A 20,773-nucleotide genomic window follows, 5' to 3' on the forward strand; every position below is an offset into this window, starting at 1 on the left:
GTCACTGAGCTAATTTTTAAGGGATGGTTATTAAATATTCCACCTGTTGGAAAAGCCCTGCAGATTAACATTCTCTTCTTTTCTTCTCAGCTACTTTGCAATGTATTTCCCTGCCTTCATTTAAATACTTTTCTGTGGCTTAAGCAATAAATGCTGCATATTAAAGTACAGAGTGGGCACTGAGAAATGTGTTTAAAAAGCCACCAGGATTATTAAGAACCCCCAGGCACAGGAGAATTCACATCAAGAAATGGTCTCATCTGCCATTCCATCTCTCCATGATCACACACAGGATAATTTTACACACACCAAGTTGCTCACACCTCCTCAATTTGGATTATTTCAAGCTCCCAGGCTGGCTTTTCCCAGCCATGCTGAAGGCAATCAGGACAGCAAACATCAGAAGGGTGCAGCTCCTTCCTCCAGCTGCCTCCTCCCTGCCTCCCAAGAGATGCAGAAACACCTGACTAAGGAAAATCTGCATTTTTATCCAAACTTGAAACTCTCAGGCTCCAGCTGAGCTCGTGCTTCAGCAGGAGAAGGTTGAGGAAATAATTATCATGCACCAATTAGCAGAAAACAGGAATAAACCCAGGAAGGTTCAGTACACTTGTAAGCATTAAAAATGCATGAACACACCAAATGCTGCTCACCTCATTGAATCAGGTTTAACTCTTAAAAATCGAACTGATGCTTGAAAAACCAAGTGGAATTTCCCTTTCCCAAGCTATTGCTGTTCCTCACTGCCACTCAGCATGCAAGGAGAGTTTTTGTCAGTGAGGGAACAACCAAAACATCTGTCAGCTCAAATCGCTGCTTGGATTTCCCTCTCCACACCTTCAACAAACAAGTGGAAAAGGCAGCCCTGAAATATCTGTCTCTGCTGCAGACAACAATTACACACCAAAAAAAATAAAAAAAACCACCAAAAAACTAAAAATTTTATTTAGTTAACTAACTACAAAAACCCCTCTCTGCTGTTTTGAACATTGCAATTTTTGCCTCTTCACCTTCTCAAATTCCAACCCACAGGACTGATTATTGCTGCCTTTATAGCCTGGGGTGAAAGTGGATTTTAGTCATTCTTGCACCTCAATATGTTAATTCCAATACATCTGAGTTTACAAAAAGCAAAAATAGCAAGAGGTATAAGTGCCAATAAAGTGCTATAAGAGGTTGAAGTGCTAGTAAAGCTCTGCTCAAATCATATTCCAACATTATATGGAATTTTACCTATTTATTGCAAAAATCCATAGCAGAAGTAATACCAGTCAAATTTAAAATAACACTTTAACAATGTTTTATATATAGAAACCCTATCAATTCTCCCCTACCCTAAGAATTTTTGAATATCTACAATCCTAAAAGAGGTTCAGATTCCAAGACTTTTTGTGCTCTGCACCCTTAAATCCTTGTACAATTCAGAGAACTTTCTTTGGATGAAACTTTCTTAGTACTCAAAGCCCTGAAAAACTCAAATTAAAAAAAAAATGAGCAATTTAAATGCAAAATATTAAGAAGCTGAAGACCCACAGACACCAACAGCTCATCAGCTTCCACAAGGACATAAATATTTGAATAGATAAAGAAGAATTCTTGCTAAGAACACAAGACTGCAGTCATTCATTCGGTGTCAGCTTGAAGGCTACTCTCCCAACAGATAGGAAAAAAAAAATCCAGTATATCCAGCCCAAAAAAAGTTGGGAACATCTCAGAGAAAATTTCCAGTGGCAGTTCTGCTCCATGGTGATAAACCAGCAAGGCAAATTCCAGTTTTTGCAAGGAGGAATAGAAACACTGGGATGTGTGAAAGAAATATCTGCCTAGTTTAACATAAAGCACCTTAATTTTCTGTGTAGGTCTTTACAACTTCTTATCTCTCTCCAAACAGACTTATTTTGTCTAGACTTATTTAGCATCCCCAATAAATATAAAAATCAGAGGAAAAAAACTGCTACAGCAAGATCTGTTCATCTTCCTGCACAACACAGGGACCTGAGGACTTATCTGTTTAAAATCACTGCTTTTGTACAAAACTTCAGTGAAGCATCCAACAGCACAAGAACTCCAGGAAGGTTTGGGTTGAAGGAACTCCAAGATCATCTCTCTGCATCTCTGTGGAAAGTCACTGACACCTCCCAGCACTCCTGCAGCAGGGCCAGGTGGGATCCACAGAATCCACACTCACTCTCCCAAAAAAAAAAAACCCCATTTATCTACCTATTCAATGGTTGTGTGTAAGAGAATCACACATTGCTACCGAGTGCACAAACTGCAGAGCTCCAGTGGATACCTCAACACCACAAAAGCAATTCCAAAAGCTGTAAAAAGCCAATAGTAACAATTATGTGTTCTAAGAGTGAAGTAATTAGAGTCCAGAGGAGATGAAAGCGATAAATACAGAATGAAAGGCTGTCAAGGCTTCTGAAAGGCATCCTCAAGCACTCCTAACCCCACACTGGCTCATCTCTCAGTGCTTCATCTGCCACCCTGCAGACCCAGACAGGAGCTGTGCTCTGCCCAGGTCTGCAGAGCTCTGAACCTGAACCAGCACAGCCCTTATTGCACTGAAATCTCTCTAGCCCAGGAAGTTCTCCTTCCCACATCTCAGGTGAACACAACCAAATTCATTTTTTAGGGTATTATTTTTTTTTTCTCTCAAGGTATAAACTGTTTAAGAAAAAAGCTCATGTTCATCTGCCTTCCTGAAGCAGCCCTGCAAAGGAATCTCAGGAACAGAAATCTCCCATTCCACTCCAGCAATCTGCAAACACCCTGTTGGTAAATCCCAAAACAGCACACACTGAGCCTCCAATCCCCGTTTCCATTCAGGAGAGATGCTCTGGCAATGAAATGAAAATGCAGCTCTCTCAAAACTTGTAATATCCCTGTTTTGTGATCAGATGATACAGTCTCAGCCTCTCTGCCTAAAACATTCCACCTCAGCTGCATTATCCCCACTATCTCTCTCTGCTGTGTGCTCAGCATGGCATTAGGAGCCCCAGAGCTCAAAGGAACTCAGGGCTGGACTCAACACTTTTCCTGCTGCACTTCTCCAGGAACCTCTTCCACCAGCACAGGGCTTTCCACTGTCTGTCTGTGCAAATATCAGAGCAGGAGGAGTCCAACTGTCCCCAAATTCTACCCCAATTCTCAGCCCCTTGGATCATCTCTCAGCTGATTCAGCAGGGTTGGGTCAGGAGTTGCATCTTGTTATAAATTCTGGTTGGAACCACAAGGAGAAGTTCAAGGTGCAGCTTATCAAACACAGGTTTAGGGCAGTCTCTGTAGCTTTCCATGATGAAAAAGATCCACTAACTTTTGTATCCAGCCTCCTCAGGATGCTAAAATCCACCAGTCCTATAATTCAGTGGTTCTGCTCTTTGATATCAGCACCATTTGAGGGCAGAGACTCCATTCCCATCCCATAAACCAGTGTTATCAAAAGCAGATGCTGCTCTAAAGGGACACAAGAAAAGGGATAAGGGATGAAGGGTGGAACTTTCATTCTCACCCACTACTGATTTTCCCTTTGAAGTATCTACTAGGGTTTAAGATCCTATATTGAAGTTGCTGAATTGCCTCAGATAGAAATAAGTGCATTAAAACATGAGGCTCTACATTGTCATCAGCATCTTAAACATCATGCCTTAAAAATACCTTAAGTTTATACAAGTTATGGAAGCTAAATGTCATGTAACACAAATTAGGGTTTTTTTAAAATAAAAGTGGGGTTTTTGAAGCAATTAAAGGTTGAACTCTGTTATCTTGGGTGTCTTTTCCAACTTCAATGATTCTAGGACTCTATGGACTCACTTGTTCAAAGAAAAGTTCTTTATACAGTCACAAACCCTTCAGCAGAAGCACCAAACACGAACCTAGTTTGGGGTAAAACCAGCTTTTAAGCACAAACACAAGCAAATACTTCCAGGGCTGCCCTGCTGTGGTTTAGGATGCAAAAGTCTGGAAAGCACAAACCTTCACTATGACAGTCTGATCAGAGTTGCTGCTCATCATCTCATTGATGGACTTAAAGAGCTGCAGCAGAGACTCCCTGAAGTCTGCTTCTCCTTTGTTCTCGTACAGTCTGAAAGAGAATTAGGTTTCATCAGCACAAACCACAATGGAAATACAGTTTTTTAAATTCTTGGTGATTTTTTTAGCAATCAAATGATAGATGCCCATTTGCTGTGTTGCATTTTTTCAGGAATTTCTGTAAGTTTCTTCACTGAACCAAGATTTTTCAAAACCCCAAGACAAGACAGCATGGGCAGGCTGGGCCAGCAGGAACAAGAGATTTTTATGGCAAAGCTTTCTGTGTAAAATGCCCCATGCAGCCCTGCTGTTTGGGTCTCCTGGTGTCTCCCTGAGCAGTGACCCAATTCCTCGTGCCCATGCAGCCCTGGGACAGCCTCTCCACCCTGCAGATGTCTGCCAGGACCCTTGCCAGGCAGCTCTGTGCTGATGAAGGCAGAAAGCAGCCAGACAACTTGCCAGCAATCATTAAAATCTACCACTGGCCTAAGGTGAGTGACCTTCAACTCTGTGAAGGAAAGCAAGAAAAAGCCTATCGACCCTCTTTTTGCTAAAAAGGTCCTTTTTTTTATTCTGTGGGAAGGCAGCACTGAGGTTAAATTGTGTTTCAGCACTAATTTCAGGCTCAGTTTCCCATGGAGTCAGCAGGGCTGACACAGAGCAATGACTAATCCCCAGCTCAGCTTCAGAGGTCCCTGTGCCTTCAGGCAGATTCCTCAGAGCTCAGCTGCCCACTGGGACCTCCCTCTCCCTTCTCAGGGACTTTAGGGGGGTAAAAACTGCACAGAGACACCTGAGCAACTCCAAAGGCAAAAAAAAAAAATACAGCCAAGGTGAGGAACTTGGGCCACTGGCTCAGTGCAGCACAGGAATGAGCATTCCCCGAATTCTCTGGAGTTTTAATGCAGCACCAGCTCTGGTGCTGCTGTAGGATGATACAATCCTCACTGGGAAATGAGAGGGAAAACATCACTGGCTCCACATCATCCCTGAAAACTTCCCCCTGGCTGGGACTCACTTCCACCAGGGTTATTCAGATTTAACCTGACCAACATCAAAAGGGATCTGCAATCCAGATTAAATCCGACCAGGGGGAGTTATGAACATCTCTTGGGACTTCCAGGCCAGGCTGGACAGGGCTTGGAGCAGCCTGGGACAGTGGAAGGTGTCCCTGCATGGCAGGGGAGGAAGAGGATGAGCTTTAAGGTCCCTTCCAACCAAACCATTCCATCATCCTGTGACTCCTTTCCCAGTAAAACCCCATCTTCACCCAGTCAGCTCCCATTGCCTCCAAAAGCCTCATCCAATACAACCTGAGCTTCCAAAGCCACCCCTGGTTCCACTGGCTCTGCCACCCAAACCCCTGGCACCAGGACCCATGAGAGCAGCTGCCAGCAAGAGTTCAACTCCCCCCTGTTTTCCTCCACTTTCTCCTGGAATTAAACTCAGTAGGAACATCTTCATTGTAGTTTGCAGCTCAGAAAGAGAATCTCACCCGGGAATTTTCCATGAACAAACATTGTAAAATTTCCTCATGTTCCAGGACTGCAGAATCATGGAATGGTTTGGGCTGGAAGGGATTTTAAAGATCACCTGATCCTATCCAGTTCCATGGGCAGAACACCTTCCACTGTCCCAGGCTGCTCCAAGCCCCAATGTCCAACCTGGCCTTGGACACTGCCAGTGTCCCACCTAAATATGTGTCCCCATATCCCATCTAAAGCTACACATGACAGTTGGAAATGGGCTTTTTTCAGGACAAACATGGAGTCCAGGATGTTCCTGCTGCCTTAAACTGAAGTTAATGTGTATCATTTTTATTGCTGTGCTCCTAAACCTTTGCAAGCCCCAAATATGAAGAAGGCAATTTTTACCTGGACACAGAGGAAATAAGCATTACAGGAAAAAAAAACCCATAACCACTAAATTGTGTTATTTTGCTGTGCAAATTTCTATTCCCCTTTTAGGCTAAAACTGGGGGTTATGCAGGACAAAATACTTGTTATGTCCCCATTTCAATAATGCAATTCCCCCTGAACAGATTAGAGAGGTGAAACTTAAACCAACAGAAAGAGTAACTAAACTTGACAACCCAATAAATCAAAGTGCTTCAGACAAAAAGCTCTGCCTTTCAAAAAGGAAGTCGTAATAAAAATAAACAAGTTAGTCACAAATGTGTTCCTACTGTCAGTTAATAACATCTCTTTATTTAATATACCTGATAAAGCACAAAAACTCTGCAGCTGAGAGAAAACCACTTTTTACACCCAGTTGGCCCTTCCAGCACTGCCTTGAACATTTTGCTGTAAATATACCACAGCCACTGGGATCATTACTGAGGAAATCAAATAAAGATATTTCTAAAGGTCACTTGGAATACTTTGCCTTTATCAACCCTGCTGCAGTGAACAAACACAAGTGCCACCAGGCTTTAACTGACTGAACTTCCACGTATTTATCCAGAACTGAACTGCTCAAGTGCTCCATCCATCCAGCCCCACCACCCTATTGCTGGAGTTAAAAATCTGCCATATTTCGTAATGAAAGCTTCAGCTGGCTGCTTGTGATTTCTCAGCAGAGCAGCAGCAATCACTCAGAGCCCTGCCACACTCCTGCCTTTTAATCACTCCAAATCACACCCCCCAGGCAGCCTTTCAGCCCTGCAGCAGAACAAACCCCAGGCTCGTGCAGCATTCCCTGATTTTGCTGATTAATCCCTTGGCATGGAGAGCTGTGTCTTCCCCAACACTGTGAATTAGTGCTTCCCACCAGGAAATCCCATGGCCAGTCCTGGAGGGTCAGATTGTCTGTAAATCTCATCTGCAGCCAGAGGGGATTATTTTAGGGGTTTTTTTTCTGTTTTCAAGTGATTTGTAGGGCCTGCTCCAGTCTCAGTGACATTCAGTATTTTATGAATCTCACAGCAGGGCTCCCAGAGAAATAAATTACAAGCCCTAAATTAGAGAGAAGGGTGGTGGGGATGGGAACTTAAGAGCTCCACATAAATCCCTTGTAAAAAGGTTGTTACCACTGCTAACAAGTAGTAAAAGGACTCAATCCAAGCGAAGCTGAAGATCTCATCAGCTTGGTTTACAACTTTGGGAACATCTTGGGTATAAAACACAACACAGTGACAGAAGTTTCCCCAAACAGTGGCAAGCTTTAATTGTTCAGAGACCTAAACTATCATGATTTTAGCAATTCACTGCTACTGAAAATACGCATCTCTGCTAAAGAGGGAAAAGCCTTCTCCTGAAATAACTTCTCACAGCTTCAAGTATCTCTAAAACAGTGCAATACTGAGCAATTTGAACTGAGGCACTGGAAGATTTTGGCAGTTTTGGAGCACTATTGGCAATGGGAAGTTTAAGTATTCTCTGTACTCACTGGTTGAACAAGATCCTGGACCGAACTATGAACTTGAAGATGTATTCCAAGGCTTTCATGGCTTTGAAGAGTTGGTCAGTGATCCCACATTTCTCAGCATTGTCCACGTAGGTTTTTAAAACCTTGGTCAGTTTTCTGTTTAAACACAACAAAAAAAAAATCCCACACATACAAGTTACAAGCATTCTCAAAAAGTTCCATTTTGAAAGGTTTAAAGAAAAATTGTGCACCCACAAAGTCACAAAATTAATTATTCAACTAATAAACTCATTGTGTTCTCGCTCTGCTGGTAAGTAGCTGTAACTTATTCTTAAGCAAAAAAAAAAACAAAAAACCACAAAAACCACAGACCCCAACTTTATTTAACATCCAGCAAATCTCCTCAGGCTGGATGTTTAGGGATATTCACATTTAGGCTGTTAGGAAGATGCACTTACTACTAATAATAATGATAATCAGAATAATAAAAATAATTACATTAAATACAAACATGTTAAAATTAACACACAAAATGAGTTTCTCCACTCAACAAGGCTTCCCCTTTAGAGAGCTTTCCCATGGATTTTGGGCTGGAATTTGTGAAATTCATTTCTCCCAGTATCTAACACCAGCTGGAAATTCCCTTATTCCCCATTTCAAAGCCTATCCAACTTGAAAGTGAAACAATTTTCGAAATAATCCCATTTGGGCTCCTTCCCTTCCAATGAATACAAATCAGGGTTTTAATGCAACCACCAGCAATTCCATTTGAAACCATCCCAGCCCCAGTGAATGATCCAACCTCCACTCCAGGTAAACATTATTCTCCCCTAACAGCAAACAACACTGAGCTCACGGAGCTCCTGCTGCCTGGGGATTTGTTGGAACAGCAGCAAACTGCCTGAGAATTTCAAGTAAGCACTCCAATATTGTCAAGGCCACCTCTCTTTACTTCAGGGCAACAGCTGAAGGTTGAGCTGGATGATCTTGGAACTTTTTTTCCAAGCTGGGTGTTGCTTGAATACAAGGCAGGGAGAGGGCAGGGGTCTGCCATGCCCATCAATCAGGGCAGAATTCAGCTCTGCCCTGCTCTGCAACAAGGGAAGGATTCTCTCCATGCCCAGCAGAGGAAGGATACCTCAGCTTTCCCTGAGAAACCCAGGTGCTGGAGGATCCATCCTCTGCTCCCTGCACACACAGGATGCAACTCAGAGATCAAATTATCAACATTGAGACTGAAGGGTCAAATTTCCTTTGGGATAAATAAGGATTTGGGAAAGGCTCTTCCCCCAGGGAATGGGCACAGCCTGAGGCTGCCAGAGCTCCAGGATATTCTATGATTTTATGATTCTTCACGATTTTATATCAGTATTTTTGAACATTTTCAGGTCACTTAATAGAGACTCTGCACCAGCAAAGGGCACCTCAGGTGTCCTGGTTTGGATTTCTTTCCTCCCACCAGCACTGCAAAGATATCCATTCTATATTTTTCCTCCAACACTGACAGTCTAAAGCAGCAGCAAAGATTCCAACTGTCCAAAAATACTTAAGACAACAAAAATAATGGACTTTTGTTTTTTTTGTTCTTCATTGCTTCTTCCCCACATTGACAGTAAAGTGCATAATCCAGGGTACAATGGCAATTTAATGCACAAACTGTATCTGAAGCACCTTAAATGGACATGATTTCCTTCTCAAGTATGAGTGAGAATTGTTTGTGTTTTCCTTACAAAACAATTCCTGAAATTGTCAAATCATCCCTTCTTCATCGCAATCAAGACTTCTCCTTGCACGTGATTGAAAGTTTTATTACTTTTATTTCAAGAAAGAAATAAATACCATCCCCAGACCTCTTCAATACCCTCCAACCCTCCCAAGCTCATGGGCACATTCTCAATTAAGCTACATAAACAAGTAATTAAATAACATTAGCTGGAGAAACTCCCCAAGCCACACTAGAAAAAGTCAATTTTCCAACTTACGTGTAGGCCAAGGTAGCACTGAAATGCTTCTTGATGTAGGTTTCCAGGACAGGGTTGAAATGCTGAAATTTTCTGTCAGCAATCAGCCCAATGATAAATACCTGAAAAAACACAGCATAATTAGTGTGTTATTCTCAGAAAAATCTCATCTTTGTCCATTCACCTGTCTTTTCAGAGAAGAAGACATTACTGACATTAAAAGCCTATGGCTATATTAATATTCTTCATTCCTGTGAAAACTTCTTGCTCATAACAAAAATTTGTGTTCTGCTTCTGTCCCAAATTCTGCTGTCAGCCTCTAAAATGAATGGTTTTCCTTCTTTCTGCTGCTTCCTTCTTTTCTGGGAGGATGACATGATGTAATCCAACTCCCTCTGAATCAAGTCCAACTGAACCATCAAATATAACTTGAAAATGGAATAACAGTAACAGCTCATTTCTTTTACATTAATAAACTTCACTTGATCATTTATTTCCCACTCCAGTCTCTACATTCCAGTCCTTCCCCACTGCAAACTCACCAAAGCATCAAACACCAAAGTGTCAAAGGTCTCACTCTCGGAGTTCTCCATCATGATGTTAAAGAGTGCATCCAGTGTATCTTGAAGAAACTACAAATAAATAACATAGCTCATCATATTCGCAAAGGAAAATTTAATTCAGGTTCCACACAGGTTGCTGTAGGTGTTTTTGCTAAAGTAAAGTCATACTAAATGTTAGCAAAAAAATGGAAAAAATCAATGGAAAATCCAACGTTTTTCTTTTCAGCAAATTACTTTTTAGTGAAGTTGCTTATCTATACACACATTACCAATCATACAGAAAAAACAGAGTCAGAAACCACACTTGGCACACCTGAACAAGGACTTTAACTGATGACAGTGATCCAAAACTCCATGTTCACCACAGTCACCAGGCTCATGCATTGCTGAGAACTTGGTGTTTCAGAGCACAAACCACACCAGCAACCCAGTCTCATGCCAAGGAAATCAGGAGCTGAGCCATGAGGGCACACAGAGCATCCTGCCCAAGGCTGCAGCAGCCCAGAGCCACAACTGCAGGTGGGATCACACATGCAGCCATGGGAACAGAGCACACACTGCTGCCCCAGCCCCAAACATCCAGCAAACCTCATCCAACCTACACGGGAAGGGCTTCACTCCCAGCTGTGCAACAGAGAGGAGAAGCAGATTAGTGCTTCCAGGCAAGCACAGGGACAAAAGCTGCTGTACACCTCTGGCATTCCAGGAGTTCTTCCCAGAGCCAGCCAGGAATCCATGCACTGCCCAGAGATACTCATCAGTTCTGCTGCAATGGGATTGTGGGGCTGAGCAGCTTCTTCCTCCAGCTGGCACACACAGCCAGGGCTCCTCCAGGGCACAGCCAGGATGGATCACAGCTCAGGGTGGGTTGAGAAAGAAGGGGTTAAGTGTGGATTGTTCCAGCAGGCCTGTCTCAAATCAGCAGAGAATGGTTTGGGTTGGAAGGGACCATAAATCCCATCCAGTGCCACCCCAGCCATGGCAGGGACACCTTCCACTGTCCCAGGCTGCTCCAAACCCCAATGTCCAGCCTGGCCTTGGACACTGCCAGGGATCCAGGGGCACCACAGCTTCTCTGGGCACTCTGTGCCAGGGCCTCCCCACCCTCACAGGAAAGTAAAATGCAGTAAAGATAGTTTTCTGCCTTTTAGACAAGGCAAGGTATAACTGGGGAAGCATCTCAACAAGCAGGAGGGAACTGATCCCGAGATTGCAGCTACAAGAGGCATTACACACCCTGTGAGAGTGATGGAAAAGCAGCCCGACTCCCACCTGCCTTCCCTTTAAAAATGTTTAGCTGTGCAATGAGTCTCCTGGATCAAGCATGAGTCACCTGATCTCCTAAATCTACAGCCAAATGTCAGGAATTAACCCCCATTCACAGCTGAATGTCAAACATCTTAAACCAAGTGAGCACAGAGTCACAGCTCGTGCTGCTGAGGATGAAAAAAAACCAGAAAAGCCAAATTTCTTGCAGCTGATTTTAGCCCAGTCCTGGGGAAGTGCCAGCTCATAATTTCACTATGGGGGCAAAAGGAAAACATCACCTTCTCACAGCCTTACTCATTCCATTAAAGAAGATGTGCAAATAAAGCACATTAAAGGCTGGACTCAATGTTCTAAAGGTTGAACTCCGTGATCTTCGAGGTCTTTTCCAACCTAAATGGCTCTGTAATTCTAAATGACTCCATGGCTGCTGCCAGCTGGCAGGAAGGGAAGTGTAAAGCACAGTTTGAGCCTTGACAGGACAAGTTTCTCTCTTGGTTTGAAGAGAAGTTGCACTCTTGGGTCCCACACACTGCCAGGCTGAGCCCCTTGGAAGCCAAAGGATGGCTGGGAGGTGGAGCAGGGTTTGATTTCACATTCAGGCACCTCAGCCTGACCTCCATTAGCAGAGTTCAAACTTTAAATCTGCTCACAAGGACTTGGAGCAGCAGCAAGAGCCCAGCAGAGATGCTGCTGCTGCTGTGTGAAGGGACAGGACAACATTTCTCAGGTAGCATGAATAATTCCTAAACTATTCCTTTACATGCTCATATTGCATAGACTCTGCACAAATGGAGCCAGAGCCTCTGGGGAAGGGAGATAACATTTCCAGCTCCCATCCACTCTGGGAACAGGCACAGAATGGGGAGCTGGGCTGATCTCTGCTCAGCAATAAACCAACTGCAGAAGGCCCAGGCCTTTTACTGGGAGGTTTAAGGAATGAAAATAACTTCACAGGAAATATGAATGTGTTTTATCACATCAATGCTTTTTTTGAAGATAGACAGACTGCATCAGGTGTTGTATTTAAAAACAGGAGGGACAAAGAAAGCTGGAAGAATAGGAAGAAAATGTTACAAACCAGATAGTGCAACAGAGCAGGCTGCACAAAGATGGAACACTGCCGCAAAAATGGAGAATGGAAACAGTGGCCTTCTGAAAAAGGGACAAAAATGGTGGTGGAAGCAGTATCAGCCATTCCCTCTTCTGCCCTGTGCATGACTCCAGCTGTGCTCAGATCCCTGTGAGCAGGGAGAAGGGAATCTCTGAGTCCTGAGCCTGTGCCAGCTGGAGAACTCACTCCAGAGCTGCTGAAACCTCATTTGTGGTTCATCCTGACGAAACCCCTGATCCCCACCAAGCAGCAACGTGCCACACACCCTCAGATGTCACATCTGCACAGCAGGGAGAATGCCAAGTGACAGAGCTATGACAATGCTTGGCAGAAGCCAGCAATTTGTCCAGATTCTGCTCTCAAACGATCCAGGACAAAACCACAGCAGGTAGAACCTTCCTGAAACTGAGATCTGTGAGATCCCACCTTCCCCACCCTCCAAGGATGGCAACATCAGCATTCCCAGGTGGTTTAAGTTACTTCAAGCTGAAGCATTCATTATGCTTCTATTAACCAACTAAAAATCCCCTGAAGTAAGGAAACAACCCTCCAGGGCCCTCAGGGTCATCTGTCCCTAATACATCTTTTGACACCCCTTTAGATTTGATTTATTGCAACACTTTCAATAAAGTCCCAGCCTCCTCTTTTGCACAGCTAAATCTGTCTTTATGTAGCTCTCTACAATCACTCAGTGGCCTTGGCAAATGTAAATAACTTGGCTCAGCTAAATAACTCCAGAAGAAGCGTTTTTTAAAAGGAAATAACAGCGGCATCAACTAGGATTACATTCCACACCCAGAAATTAAAAATATATTTAATATCCCCATGTGAGAATTCCAAGATGTTCTAATCTTGCAAAGAAAAACACCTTTTGCCTTCATGTATCTGTATATAAAAAATCACCAAAGTGGTGAAAAAAACCAAGCTGTTTTCAGAAATGTGCATTTTAGGTGTGTTTTATCAGTTCTCAACATCTAAAATGTCCTTGGAGGGCAGGGAGAGGAGAATCAGCACCCTGAAATTTGAGATACCTGGCTGCAATTTCAAGTGACTGCAGTGAGGTTGAAGGGGAAAGTGTGGGGAACAAACCAAAAGATACCTCAAAGTCTGGGATATAGGAAAATTATGATATCAAATTTATTTTTAAAGACATTAACTCATTACCTTGACCACTTCACCACCATCAACCTTCATCAGCTGCTTCAAGTTCTGGTGCAACAGGCTCGTGTTTGACCTCCACTTCAGCAGTCCCAAGAGGTCAACTAGGAATAAAAAAAATACAATTATATCATGCAGGGTATTTCCCTTCCCTCACTCTCCATAACCATATGCAGGACAAAGAGTTTTATTTCCTTAGTTCAGCCTTTTTTTCCTGGACAACAACATATTTCTGGTATCCTCTGACGCTGCAGAAGCCTCGGAAAATCCTTCTACCCTGACAGAACTCTGAAAGGCTTTCAGAAAAGCAGCCAGCTTTTGAAATATCAGCAGGAAAATCTAGGCCAAGGAAGCCTAGTCCCTGGGTTTTTAATTTGCTGTACACAACAGTTGTGTATTTAGAAAAAGATGCCAAAATGAAATTAGTCAGCCACCAACACAGTCGTATCTACAGGGCAGTGAGTCTCCCAGCATTAATGTCTCCAGCTCCTTTGCTCTCACTGCATCAACTGAAAAGAAAATAAGGCACAACGCAAGGCAAACAGATGTGAATTAAATGAGGGTGGTGGAAAGCTGAGTGATTAATATCTCACAGTGCCCAAATGCTGGGCTGCTCTCGAGGGATGGACCCTGAGGGGACAGAGCAGATCATGCCAAGGGTCTTGTCCCCAAATCCTGCTTTATGGAGATGGTGGCACTCCAGCCCTCCCTGATAAATAGGGCAATGCAGAAGCCATTAATCATTTTCAAGCTTCCTTTAGGGAACACTTCCCAGGAGGAGCTCTCAGTGGGGTTCTCCTGCAGAGCAGCAGCTCAGTGGGAAATAACCCCACAGTGAAAGGCCAGGAAGGCAAACCCAGCCCAGCATTTGCTGAGAGGCTCAAGTGCCCACAGACCCTAAACCCCTCCTGACTGAGCCAAAGCAGCCTCAGGGGAAAATTCTTCCCCATGGAAAGTCAGTTTTCAGCACAAAATGAAGTAGCAGCAACCTTCAGTAAAAGGCTGAACTCGATGCTCTTAAAGGTCTTCTCCACCCTCAATAATTCTATGACTAATTTAAAGATTGTCTATCTTCAGTTTGGCCCACCACTGCACATTACCCACCTCCCAACACAACTCATATTATGGGAATTCTGCCCAAAATAACTCAAAACAGGCACCTTCTCTCAACCAATACCCCCTCATCTCTTTGCTATTCAGACTTTCAAAGCAACCAACACAATGTTTACCAAGGCATGAATCTGCAGAGTTCATTCTGGAAATCATCTGCAGAGACCCAAAGCAGCTGCTATCCTTTTCCCAAAAATCTTTCATTCTAAGTAACAAATGAAATCACTTCTAGTGGAAAGGACTGCAGTACTCCTCAGATAGATTCCCCTCTGAGCAGCACTCAAACCAAGCCTTCTCATCATCTCTTTGGGAGGAGAAATAAAGAGTCTTTTACTACATTAAAGCTTTGAAAGACTTGAATCCAAGCTCTCCATTCCTATTAATACATCCTACAAGAAGGCTATAGCCTGGACCCAAAGTCTTAGAAACCCAGCATTAACCAAAAAAAAAGAAAAAAGAAAAAAAGATTCTGGAAGAAAAGCAAAGATGCCTCCATGAGTTATCCAAAGTGTTTCATGGAGATATTTATATCAGCTTTCCACCCCTGAATTTGGCTGCAGTCTGACTCCTAACAAGGCATCAGCTTGACAGAAGAAATGATCTGAACAAAAGCCAGCCCACAGACGAGCTCTGAACAGCATCATGGATTGCCCCAAGAAAACAAACCCACGTGGACTCGCAGCGTGATGGCAGAGCAAATGCTAAATGAATATACATTTGTGAGCACAAAATGTCAGTGCAGGCCAACTGAAAGGGAAAAATACCTTACAGGGTACAGGAAAATGGGCACTCACGGGTACTGCAAGCATTAATTAACCCCAGCAAAGAACCAGGCAGGCAGTTAATCCCACTCTTTTCACAGGGCTGTGGGTAAAATAATGCAGTAAGAGGATGCAAAACAGTATTTTAGCCTACAGGAAACAGGAATGTTGGAGTCAGCCTAGGTCAAGTGAAATTTGAGGTTAGAAAACATCAGGAAGGAGACAGAATGAGGGTGCCCAGAGAAGCTGTGGTGCCCCTGGATCCCTGGCAGTGTCCAAGGCCAGGTTGGACACTAGGGTTTGGAGCAGCCTGGGACAGTGGAAGGTGTCCCTGCCATGGCAAGGGGGAATGGAATGATCATTAAGGTCATTTCCAGCCCAATCCATTCTGTGATTCCCTGATTTCCAACTGCAAAGGATTTAATAAACACCTAGACTGCTAAGTACCCACCAGCAACTTTGCTTTATTAATGTGATTTATTATTACACTGACTGCATGTGAAGACTTTCTTTTACAGAGTATTTCACTGGTGGAAGCAAACAGCCCAAGTTCCTGGTTGTCTGCTTTCCCTGACCTGTATCTGTGCAAAAGCTTCCCATAGAAACACCCAAACTCTTCTCAAAGCCCAGCCACTGAATTAAGTTAGGTAATATTTCCCCTCTAACTAAATTCCCATCTGTTCTTTGAAATTATCTGCTGCCTTGACTTTAACATTTGATTTTCCAGTCTCTATGATTTTTATTTTCATTCAGTGCTGACATGTTCACTTTTTACGCCACTATAGCACTTGAATTTGCCATGTGGGTCTGTGTTGGTTTTTTTAATTATCACCTGTACTAAGTCAAATTCCTCTCAACTCTTTTCCAAAAGCCTGATCTCCCCAATTCCTCAAAGCCCTGACTCCAGTGAAGAAACAGCCACTATTATCCAGAGATTTGAGGCCTTCAGGCAGAAAAGAAAACAGAGAAATTCCAGGAATCAGCCTTAGAGGTGCCCTGGATGCTTCCAACAGCAGATCCATGGGGACAGCACCAGCCAGCTCTCTGCCTATTGATAACTGAATATTTTTCCAGCAACCCCATTAGTACAGCTTCAGTTCTGTTCCCATCACCCTGATAGTAAAAAGACATCCTAGAAGTCCTGGAAGAGGCACCAGGAGGATTTACTTCCACAGGCACTGGGGGGTTTTTGCTCCTCCTCTGTGTCTTATGCTGCTACTCTTCTCAAAATGAACTGCAAAATCCAGGGAAAGGCCAGGGAATGTCCTGCTCTCATAAATGCTCCTCAAATCACTAAAAACTGGTCAAGTGTTAACCAAGTAGATACTTCACACCATCACTCTCTCTCAAAGCCTCACCAGTGGCCATGTTTATTATTTTGAAGACTTCTCCATGCTAAGGCCATCGATTACTGACAGAAAAGCAACATTAATAACTCACAGTTCACAGAGAACTGAAGCCAAGGGAGTTCAAAGAGCTCAGACACAAAGAAGTCTCTGCACCATCAAACACCACACAGAAAAAGCCAGATGACTTATTCACATATTTTCAGAATTACCAACAATAAGTCCTAAAGCCAATGATAAGATAGTTATGGAGGGTGAAAATGAACTATTAAAGATAACCAAAAGGAGAAAAAAACATGTTTTGGCTCAACATTTTGGTAAGTGAGGATAATACTGGATTTTTAATTACTTGTTTTTGAGAAAGTTAAAGGAAGACTATTAACCAACCCTTTCACAAAACTTTAAAATCAGCTTCAGAAATTTCCATCTGAAAAGCACTGCCAATTTTTAGATGAAAATTGATCCACGAGGGAGGAATTTAATGATGTTTTTTTTGTTTTGGTTCTTTTCTGCTCAACGACACATGGTGATCTTGCTTAATAGTGTCACAGTACTTTGAAGGAAAAGACTTTGGCAACTCTGAGGAAAAGTTTCACAGAAAACACAATTAACAGCAGCATTAAATGAAGATCAGGCGTTCAAAGCAAACTATATGTAAATTACGCACCAAACAATGCTCAGGCTTAATCTTAATAGCAGTTCTGTGAGAGCCACATCGATATATTGATCACTGTGAGATACTTTTAACTACTAACAAGCAGTAGGGAAGAGTGAGGGCAAAACCAGCCCAGATTTTCCAACAAAAAGCAGTTTAACTCCACATGTTGGATCCTGCGCTCTCCAAGCCCCAACCCCGCTGTGCTGCTGTTGAGCTGTGATCCCATTTTTGCTGGGAAATCCTACAACCACATCCCAATTTTTTTTGCTGAACACCCTCAGAGGCTCCAAGCTTGCCAGACTGCAGTGGATCCGATGTGCTCTGCATATGAAACACCTGGGATGAGCTCCGAGATGCCACTGGGAAACACCGCAATCCACTCGGGCCTGGCTGGGACTGGTGACCAGGCAGGGACAGAGGGGACTTGTGAGCATGGCAGTGTCCCCATGACTGCCACCCACATCCCACAGAGGCTCCCTGAGTCACAGCAGCTCCCTGGAATGACTCAGTCCCCGTGGAATGACCCTCCCACACTCCCCACCCGGCTGCTGGTGCAGCCAGGAGAACAAGGCATGGCTCCATGGCAACCAAGCACAAAAACTGCACACAGGGCACAGGCTGCAAATGTGAAATATTTGCTTTGGTGGCTGCCACCAGCTCTGCACAGCCTTGGGATGCAGGCAGCCAGCTGACAAACACACAGGGAAAATGGGCAGGAGGAACAAATGATGCTAAGGCCACTCCTGGGAAGGTGAACATGAGTGACCTCCAGGCAGTGCATCCTCCCCTCACATCCCTGCTGCACACCAGGAGAAAACATCAGAGCTTTCCTCAGCCCTAAGAGATGGATATTGCACCTTGGAATAACACAAACCAGCTTATTTGGGAGCAGAGCTGTGGTATTACCTACACCTGAAAGCAAACTCATCCTCCTCAGTGCTATTATCCATAGCCAGGGAACAGTAAAATGTCACAGAGCCTGTTTGGAGGGCACTTCAGGATAAGAGTCTCAGCTACATGGGAAACAAAATCCCTGTTTCCATGTAATTTGGGATTCTGCTGTTTTCCCAGAGACATGGACTGCTCTGGAGCACAACAGAGCCCACAGGCAGAGCAAAGGCTGGCTGTTTCCCACACTCACCCACACCATTTAACCCGAGCCTTTGTGGCACACAGCCACCATCCAGCCACGTGGAACGGGATGGAGCAGGCAGGAGAATCAGCACAGATCCCAAAATCCTGCTGTGAGGAGCAGCTCTGGGAACTCACCATTCTGGGTAAGCTTTGTTGAACACACCAGAGTGGAAATCTGGAAGGAGTCCTTGCTGATGGTGCAGCTCCCAAGGTTCTGCATGCTCTTCCCTGTTGCTGAGTGTCCCTTCTCCTCCAGCTCGATTTTAGTGGAGGGAAGACTGAGATAGGTCGAGGCATCCTCCAGCTTCTTGGCTTCTGCCTGCAGCGATGGTTGAAACACAGCAGGAGAAAACATCCAGTGAAAATATTGGAAATAAGAAATTTTTGACGTTTATACTGGATTTTCTTAAGTTTGGAGCTATCAAATGGATTTTTAACAACATTAATTCAGCATTAATCTGTCTACATTAGAGCCAAGATTTGATTATTTAAAGGACTGCAGTAGGAACTTCTCCCAACCTACAAAGAACTCATCAACAAATGTCTATGAAATTAAACATATTAAAGGTTTAGCACTTAATCTCCCATATAAACCAGGAATTGCTGCTTAGCTTGATCTAAAATAAGAGTCTACAACACATTTTCCCGTGTGATCCTGGAACAGAATTCCCCAGAAGTCAATCAGTGGAGCTACCCACTGGGAAGTCAAAATTCTACCTTGTAAACTATAAGGTCGTGCTCTCCATCTCTCAAAGTTGTCCCATCATATCTCATGAGCTTCACAAATGCCAGAGCAAATATTTTCTCAGATTTATCTTTGGCTGTTACAAAAAAAAAAAGGAAAAAAAGAAAAATCACCACATAATTAAGAGTTTGATTCTTCTACAGGCAGGACACCTAAATCCCACAAGCATGGACAACCTGTCAGGGAGGGACCATAGCAAAAATCCTCATGTAAATTAAATGTACAGAAAATTAGGGAAGTCTTCTAAAACAAGACAGAATCAAAAAAAGAAAAAGCAAAATGAACACATCAACAGCAGCCAGATGCCTCATTTTTCTATAATCTGTCTGTTCTTCTGGAAAGCTTTATTAAGGCAACTTTTTAAAAACATAACAGAAATGAGATGCATTTAGAAAGTTCAGGTTTTTAGAAGAATGGCAGTGTTTGGTAGCTGGAATAAAGATCTAAACACCACCACTGAGGATCTCATCAGAGCACAGAGCCCTGAGGACAGACATTTGAAGGGGGAACATCACAAGCAAAACAGAAACTGGATCCATAATTGCAGATGAAGTGCCTGAATTTTCTGAAAGCTGACCCATTCTGTAGCCAACTTGAACTAGAAAATGCATTCAGCTTGCTCTTTTTCAAATCTGTAGTCAAAAAACAAAACAAGAGAGGAAGGAGAGATCACAAATGAATTTGAGAAGTCCTGCAGGCCTGAAGAATGACCTCTATGCAATATTTAGGCTGTGGCAAACTGAAATATTTGAGTCATCATAAGAACATTTCTGACTCTGTTAATTTGTTTCACACAACCATAATTCTGGTAGTAACAACCCTCACTTTTGGCACATTGTTTTACTTAAAAAGTGTAATTATCTAAATTACTTTATTAAGTTTTTAATCCCAAAGTCTTCAATTACTGATACTAAGCCAACTGTAGATTTTCCCATTTGTTAAAGATCTTTCCTCTCCCTACTCAGCCACCTCTAAGGTGTAGAATACCACAACCCTCTGAGCTACTAATGGAAAGCTTTATTCTGTTGGTAACTTAGTAAAAAAATCCATTTATTCCCTTTGGAGAAAAAAATTGGGCAGGGAAGGAAAAACTTAACGAGGACAGTAAGAGTGAGCAAGATATAAAGGGAAAAAGGAGCTGAGCTGTGACATAAAATAAAGAGTCCCAAAGTTAATCCTGCACTAAGAGCAATCAGAACAATCAGTCATGGATTGGGAATTCCCTCCCTGCTCCAGGAACAGCAGGCAGTGCCAGGAAGGCCACGAGAGGCTGAGTTACTCACAGTCCTGGGAAGATCTGTGGCGGAAGGTGAACCTCAGGTGACTGCGGTTGACGTCCTCGATGGGGATGGCCACCTGCCCAGGGGACAGAGCAGGGCAATGGTCAGTGCAGCCCCTCAGCCTCTCCCAACCCCAGCCAGGCATCTTCCAGCACTGCTCTGGCACTTCCAAAGGATTCAGGATCCATCCCAGCAGCACATCCATGCTCTGCCATCCACCCTTTGTGGCTACAGACACAACACGGGCACCTTTGGAGGGCAAATTTTGGTGACAGC

General features: G+C 43.5%; 1 protein-coding gene across 4 annotated transcripts in view; it reads right to left on the reverse strand.

The window, feature by feature from the left end:
- Positions 1-20,773, reverse strand: part of DOCK1 (dedicator of cytokinesis 1) — a 251,333-nt gene that overhangs the window by 186,767 nt on the left and 43,793 nt on the right. For all 4 annotated transcript variants that reach the window (XM_085064608.1, XM_085064609.1, XM_085064607.1 and 1 more), the window contains exons 16-23: positions 20,501-20,573; positions 19,190-19,293; positions 18,608-18,791; positions 13,470-13,567; positions 9,905-9,994; positions 9,384-9,484; positions 7,423-7,557; positions 3,979-4,087 (exon numbers count right to left, since the gene is read on the reverse strand). In XM_085064608.1, the coding sequence (XP_084920734.1) occupies positions 3,979-4,087; positions 7,423-7,557; positions 9,384-9,484; positions 9,905-9,994; positions 13,470-13,567; positions 18,608-18,791; positions 19,190-19,293; positions 20,501-20,573 (894 nt within the window). The remainder of the gene's footprint in view (positions 1-3,978; positions 4,088-7,422; positions 7,558-9,383; positions 9,485-9,904; positions 9,995-13,469; positions 13,568-18,607; positions 18,792-19,189; positions 19,294-20,500; positions 20,574-20,773) is intronic.

This window comes from Lichenostomus cassidix, chromosome 6 (genome assembly GCF_008360975.1).
Source record: "Lichenostomus cassidix isolate B80296 chromosome 6, HeHo_3.0, whole genome shotgun sequence".
Lineage (NCBI taxonomy): Eukaryota > Metazoa > Chordata > Aves > Passeriformes > Meliphagidae > Lichenostomus > Lichenostomus cassidix.